Source organism: Buteo buteo, chromosome 20, assembly GCF_964188355.1.
Source record: "Buteo buteo chromosome 20, bButBut1.hap1.1, whole genome shotgun sequence".
Classification (NCBI taxonomy): domain Eukaryota; kingdom Metazoa; phylum Chordata; class Aves; order Accipitriformes; family Accipitridae; genus Buteo; species Buteo buteo.
Genome location: NC_134190.1, coordinates 9839119 through 9846555, shown reverse-complemented (window position 1 = coordinate 9846555; position 7437 = coordinate 9839119). Strand labels below are relative to the sequence as shown.

Sequence of the window (7437 nt, the reverse complement as noted above, 5' to 3'; positions counted from 1 at the left end):
CCGGCCTTATCTCGGCCCGCACGTTGCCGCGCGGTGACTAATAGCAGAATAACATTGTCTCGGGATAAAATAGCGCCGGGGCTGTTTACCCGCTCCATGGGGGTTCGCTATAAAAGGGCGCCGGGGACCGCCGCGCCAGCCAGACGCGCCGGGGCGCACCGAGCCGCTGCCTGCCCCCGCGCCGCGCCCCGACGGGGACGGGACACGGCTCTCCATCCCCGCGCTGGGACACACTTTCCCCCCTTTTTTCTCTTTTATTAGGTTTTTTTTTTTTTCTTTTTTTCCCCTTTTCTCCCACTTTTCCCATCCGCTCTCCGCCGCCTGCTATGGATTATTCCCAGATGATCGTCTCGCTGCTCTTCGTGCTCTGCCCGGGGCTGCTACCGGCAGGTAGGTGCCGGTCCCCAGCCGCTCACCCTGCGGGGGGGTGGGGGTGTGGGCGCTGCCGACTCGCACCGTGGCCCCGCACCGCGCCGCCGGGGAGGCCGAGGGATGCGGCGGGAGGTGCTGGGTGCGTGGTTTCCGCGGGTGCTGAGCTCCATCCCGCTCCTTCCCGCAGCCCCCGGAGCCGAGGCGGACGCCGCACCGCCGCCCCCCCCCGCCGCCGCCGCCGCCGGCGGGCACCGCCGCGCCCGGCGCTGCTCCTGCTCCTCGCTGCTGGACGAGGAGTGCGTCTACTTCTGCCACCTCGACATCATCTGGATCAACACCCCCGAGTGAGTGAAGGATGGACCGGGGGGGGGGGGGGGGCAGTTGCCGAGCGCTGGGGTCCGCTTTGGGTTTGGGAAAAGGGAGGGAGAAGGGGAAAACTAAGAACCGCAAACCCCCTTGCAGGAATGGGAAGGAAAAGGTATTTGCACGGTCTCTCCTGTCGCTTTCCCCCTCCCCTCCTGCTTTTCTGCCGAATTTAGCAGCGAGACCGTTCACTGGGGGAAAGCAAGTGGGATTTGACCACCTAGATTGAGCAGGTAGCTCCCGACAGCCCTAACGCACCTGCGTTCCTAAAATCTGGGCAGGAGCGTTTCCTTTGGGTGCTGCTCAGCAAAGGCTGCGGGATGCTTTTCGCTATGAATCAGAAGCCAACAAAATGCCAACAGGATGATTTTGCCCGCCTGAATTTGACCGTTTTCCTTTCTGACAAGTTAGGAGGCTGGAAGGCTTACTTTGACACGGGGTGGCTCCTCGCTGCCTCTCGCTGCTCTCTGCTGCAAATTAACACATCCCACGCATTAATAGCGTTACGTGCAGTGTCCATTTCTATGCTCTCCTCACCAAAAAGTAGTGAGCACGAGCCTCACCTAATGCTGCAAACACTGACTCTAGCGATTTGTTCTGCTGCTGGGTTTCCCCTGAGCGCAGAGGATCTGTTCCTCACTTTTATTGCTTCTTTCAGTGTTGGCAGTTACCAAAGTTCAAAGAGATGAGGTTTTATTGCTTTCTATCGCTCAGGGAGGCACAGCAGCCTTATGAAATCACAATTAAAAGGCCATTAGCCTTGTCAGTAGCCATGCTAATGAATATGCTGCAGGATCATCAGAAGCATTTGCATGGAAACTACGACCAATGAGGCATTCCCAATCCCATTGATAAGGTTGCCCAAAATACCCCACTGTTTGGAAGCCACAGAATTATTTGAATGACTCTCATGTGGTCTCTTTGATCATAGGAAGACTGTCCCGTATGGTCTTGGAGGTCCTTCTCGAACCAGAAGATCGCTGAAGGACACGGTGCCAGAGATGCTCGCTGAACCTAGCAGCAGATGCCGATGTGCCAACCAGAAGGACAAGAAATGTCTGAACTTCTGCCAGACAGGAAAAGATCTCTGGTGCGTCTATTGTTGCTACTCTTTAAAAGGCAGCGCATGTAAAAGGGATGCATTGTGGTAGACTCACTCATTTTGGCACTTGCTGAGCGAACAATCTCCCCAAAGCCTTGCCTCCTACCTGAGTGTTCATGCCGCTGTGATACATACTATGGTTTGGCCCCGAAAAATCGCTTATTACATGCCTAGAGAAGTGGTTGTTGAGATGCCTCACCTTGTGGACTGCACGCTTGCTTTTTTTTTTAACAGCAGCGCCTTTTCACTTTTCACAGGGCTCAGTCCACAGTGGAGAAAACCTCGCGTCACCACAACAAAGCTGGCAATTGCGTTGGACCCAAATGCATGAACCGACCACGTGTTGACAGCAAGAAAATGAAGCGGTGAGTTTCTTCTCATCCTGTTGTAGTTCCCCGGAGTAGCAATAGAGAGCACAGTTCACCTGCCTTCGGATCAGCGTGGGTTTAGCTGGTGATTTCAGCTTGAGAGTTACAGAGGATTCAGTGAGGATGTCTTGGGGGCTTTTCTTAGTTCAGTGGGGTTTTAGCTTCTGAAGACATGGGTGCTGAGCTCTGCCTAGCATCCTCCATTTGCGTAGAGGAAGCAGGCCTAGTTGTAAGCCTGATGATACGCCAAACTTCAGAAGAGTGTGAAATTGTGAAATACTGACAGAAATAAATAGAGCCTGTCATTTTAGCATGTTCATGCACTATTTTAACTACTTAAAAATACGTCCCGACTACTCTAATATGCTATTGAATCAGAATGCTTTTTCTTAGATACTTTACTCCATTCTGCTGGAGGGGAAAAAAAAAATAATATTGATCTATCCAGATTTTGAATGTATCGTTTCTCCTGGCTGGTGTGGCTGGCTTTTTAGAATGCAGGAGGTGGATATCTACCTGCCTTATCTTTTACATTGTCTGATAAACCCGTGTAAAATGAGTACAGGATGTTAGTGATGGAAATGACTGCGAAAAGGTTGAGAAAAAGGGAAATGAAGACTAAATTAATATTTGAGCCCAGTTTAATATTTGAGATTAGGAGTAAGTTTCAGGACTGCCCTTTGAGGTCCATGCATAACAAGTTGAGTGGCAGTAGGCGGCAATATCACTCCACAGTCCGGTTCAGAGACGCGTGCATTGGACTTGGTGCAGCTACGGACCCCACAGAGGTGAAGTCAGCTTTGAAGCTGAGTGTTAGTACAGCTACACCAGCTCCGGCGTCCACTGTTCAGCCATATGCCTGTGTAAAAGTATGGCATACAGGAGTTTGCCCATACAAAAGAAGACGTTCTAGTGCTACTTTCAAAAGCAGAACAGGATTTAAGGGAGCAGGCAGCCTGATGATTTTGAATGAGACTTAGGCTCTGGAAGTCTTAAGTCATTTTTGAAAACGGGGCTTGCTTACTCACTTACTTGAAAAATGCACCCATTCATTGGAACCAGGATCAGGTTTGCCTGAAAGAAACAAAACAGCCAAAAAGAATAACACTGAAGACCTCTTGACTGGATATGTGCCATTTAAGGAACTCTGGGGCATCTATATTTGAATGAATATTTTAACTTATTTTAATGTTTGCATGTAAATCCTGAATCCAGTATTTCAAGTGGCTTAAGTTAGCGTAATTCTGACAGAGGTATAGCAATAAGCAGTTACAGAGGATCCCGTGGTAGAAATCTAGACTGAGGCTTATTTAATCAAAACCTGAATGTCTGCACTCTGGAGAGGCATCTTCATTATTGTTACAATAAATGTATTTTTCTTATTTTTGCAGGCTGGAAGCCATTGGTAACAGTATCAAAGCCTCCTTCAGTATCGCAAAGCTGAAGGCTGAGCTCCAGAAAGGGTGGAAGCTGAAACACAACAGGGCGAACAAAAGGCAAAGCATCTGGGAAAGCCTGAAAGCATCCTAGTGGGAAGATCACCTGAATCTTTCTCCATCACACTTGCTGAAAAAGCATCACCAAAACTCTCTCTTGACTTCTAACATTCCACGATGGCGAAGGGCCTCTCTGTCCAAGTGTTTGCGCAGCAGAGCAAAACACTAAGGAAGTCCTGTATTTGGAGGTATAAAAGCAAAGGATTTCATCATTTTGGAATTGAGGTGGATGGGTAGAGGGGGTGAAGGGGAATCTGCAGGAACATACATGAAAAGCCATCTTTCTGAAGAAATGTTTGAATATTGCTTCTGGAATGTTACCCATCAATTGGGCAGCTTTCAGGGCCTGCATCAAAAGCATCCTGCAAGAAAGACCTCACAGATGTGCTTAGGAAGGACAGAAAGCAAGATCTGAGGGGACAAACTTCAAAGCAAAAAACTCGACCTTTTGATTAAAATGCAAAAATGAAAGCCACAGTGCTACTTTAATCAGAACTTACTGCATATATACATGTCTACCTCGCGTACTGTTTGTTGCACTCCTGCTAGAGTATTTTTACACCTTGTTATTGCCTTTGCTAATCAGCTGCAACCCTTTGCCTTTTTTTCAGAAGTCTAGTTTACTTGTACAACCAGAGTTATCTGAATGTGGGTTAGACACGGTGGTTGTTTGCATACTCAAAGTCCTTTGGTTTTTGGATACCAAAGGACTCTTCAATATAAAATAAAAGTTAGATGACACTACTAGGTGTCCCATAACAAGGATATTTGGCTAAATGAAGTTCTAATAATAGAGATTGTTGTGTCTTACGTGCCACCAAAAATGCACTGAAGCAGGGATGTACCAGAGGCTGTTGTGAGATTTATTCAGTGCCTTGTTTGGTGGAAATGCATTGAGACAAAGGGTTGTTTTGAATTATGTCAAAAGGCTAATATTGGGTGAACATTTATAGCAGTGAATTTGTTCACATTGTTGAATTTGCTGACAGTTGAATCTTATGTGCTTTTTTTTGTGTTCTGTATTTATATTCACACAAGTTCTTCATTATATTTACCATGTTGAATACACATTGAAGTAGGCCATATTGGTCTATGCATGTTTTATGTATTTCTGTATGAAATTGGGAAATGCTTTATGCCTATCAAGGTAAATATCTTCAGAAATAAATATTTTTAATTACTGTATTGCCCTGTTTTTCGTATGCCCTGCTTTTCTGTAGGCTGTGGCTCTGTGATCATGGAGGTAGATTGCCCCACGTACAAAGCTGACCTAGATGAAGTGCGTGCACACTATTGCCTTTCTGTCAGGTTAGCCAGATTACAACACAGAAAGTTTGTGCCGAATGTAAGACAACAGCTAATGCTTGTTCTAGCTTCAAGCTTGCTTGTCAAAACTTCACAGTGAAATTTGAATTGGCCAAATGAATTTATCCTGCAGCAGCATTCTCACATGGCTGATGTCTTCTTCATCCAACAGTACAAATTCTAATATTGGATTTACTGTGCCATTAAAATATGGCCAATAAAGGGTTGGATATAGATGAACTAGAGGAGAAAATGCACACACTAGATGCTTTGTGGGCTGTACTGGACTAGGCAGTGTTATGTTACTTATCATGCTATCCTAAAAGTCTCACCCAGCCCATGCAAGTTAAAGATGGAGACCTCAATGGAGCCGGGAAGGAGCTAGAGCAATCGTCAAACTTTGCGTGTCTCCAAACATTGGCCCAGAGTGGTTATAGCTGGAAAGATGCTTAAAGCAAATAAATGGATTTAATAATCTCTGATCCTGTAGGAAAAAAAAAAGCACAAGAGTTAGTCCACAGTTAAAACTGAGTGTTTTGGTGTTTTTTAAAAACAAACTTTTACAAACAAATACAATACAAAGTGTATTGTATTACAAACACTTACTGACAGCAGTCACCATGAAAAATTTCTGAAATCATGCTGGATTTCTTGTCAATATTCATTTGTTTGCAGCATTTTTCACACCCAAACACCAAAAGGCTGAATAAAGCCCATATCAAGTTTCCTTCACGCTGTTCTGCTACATTTTGGGGCAGTTAATTCGGTGGAGAGGTGGCAGTGCTGGCAGCCCGGGGTCTGACACGAGAGCCTGGCCCAGGCAGCAGGAAGGAACCGGGAGCCCCCGCACCTCTGCAGGGCAGGATGCGGCCCCCAGCGCCGCCCTTTGATCTCTGCATCCCCGTGCTAACTGCTCGGGATGCGCATGGATCAGTGACCTCTGTCAGGTGTGAAGAGACCTCGCTAACGCTCCCTGGTTTTCCATTTCTTCCCGTACTGGGGGTTGCCTTTGGCAGGGAAAATAAACAAAGCAAGTAGTCGCGGTGCTGCCTCTCACCCAGCCGAAGCAGCAGGCGAGCGGGTGCTGTGGGGTGCCCCTGCTAGGGAAGGGGCTGCCCATTGGTGTCCCGGTCCCAGTTGCTCCCGTTTTCTCTCCCCGGAGAGAGCGGGAGGAGAGGAGCAATTCTGGGAGCAGAGGAGCAGCCCCTGTGCTGTTACTAAGGCTGGCTATCTGGATTTCGTAGGTGGCCGGGCTAAATGGTGCTGTGGGTGGGCTTTAGTAGCCCAAATTCCTGGCCAGCTGCTTAAGGGATTCTTTAGAGACCATCCTAAAAATAAACCTGTTCCTTCTAGGGTTTACTCTGCTCATGCCTGGACTCGAAAGCTGGCTTTCATCCTCCTTTCCTTCCCCCCACACTGACCCCGCTGCTTGCCCACGCTGCAGCGCTGCGCAGCGATGGGCACCCACCAGCCTTTTGGGGAAGGCACGGTCCCCGGCGCCGTGCGAGGTGGAGTAAGAGCCCCACGCAGCACCGAGCCCGAGCGGCGATGCAAGGAGCACGAGGAGGGTGAGATGCCCTGATGCCGGGGGGCTTGCAGGCTTTGGGAAGAGCAGCAGAAGCCGCTCCGTGCTGCCCAGCCTGCTCCGGGGGCCAGCTGGCGCGCGGCGGGGGCAGAAGGGGATGCGCCCCTGCCCCTGCCCCCGTGCTATTTGCCTTCTGGCATAGGAGCATGGACTGCAGCTTACCCTGGTTTGTATTTATGAGCTAGACCGAAAACCAGAATTTAACAGTCTGGTTGTCTCACTGAATAAGCGAAAGGGAATATGAAGAATTTTATCTTGGGGCTGGCTCCCATACAAGTACCAGGGTCTGTCCCAGATGTTTGCTCCTTCTCAAAGCGAGCTCCATGGCAGAAGGAGATTCAATAACTCAGGCCAGAACCCCCGGTGAAAAATGAGAGGCATGGTATGTGCTGGTATTTATGGCACTGAACACAGAGCAGTGTAAAAGTACATTCTTACTTATAATAAACGACCTGAGCGAAAATTTTTCTACCTGAAGCCAATGGAAACATTGTGCTGACTGCAGAGGCAGGGCTGCAGAGTCAGGGCTCTCATTCTTCTAACAAGAACTAATCTCACTTCTCTTAAAAAGTAAACCTTTCATGGCCACGATCTGTCTCCTTTTTAAGTGAGGGGTTCTTCTGATCCAGGATGAAATTTGAGAAGGATGAAGGGAAGCTTATAGAGAAGAGGGTCCACCACTTTCCAGCATGGCCATACTCTAATGGTCCCAAAATACACCTGATGTATGGATGAAATTCCACCTCGGATCAAGAGCAATGACAGGCCCCATTCCCAAGCTGTTACCAAGCTTTATCTCCCTTCTCTGATTTTTCCTGGCTTTGGCATGGCCATTTCTGAAATTGC

General features: G+C 48.1%; 1 protein-coding gene across 2 annotated transcripts; it reads left to right on the top strand.

Moving 5' to 3' along the window:
- The first annotated feature begins 10 nt into the window (after positions 1-10).
- On the top strand, positions 11-4886 carry EDN1 (endothelin 1). Of its 2 annotated transcripts, XM_075052518.1 has the most exons (5): positions 11-390; positions 560-716; positions 1667-1825; positions 2095-2202; positions 3597-4886. In XM_075052518.1, the coding sequence occupies exons 1-5, from the start codon at positions 327-329 to the stop codon at positions 3733-3735; spliced, it is 627 nt and encodes a 208-aa protein (XP_074908619.1). In that variant the 5' UTR covers positions 11-326; the 3' UTR covers positions 3736-4886. The 2 variants fall into 2 exon arrangements, with proteins under 2 accessions (XP_074908619.1, XP_074908618.1); XM_075052517.1 differs by having other exon boundaries at positions 11-716.
- The last annotated feature ends 2551 nt before the right edge of the window (positions 4887-7437 follow it).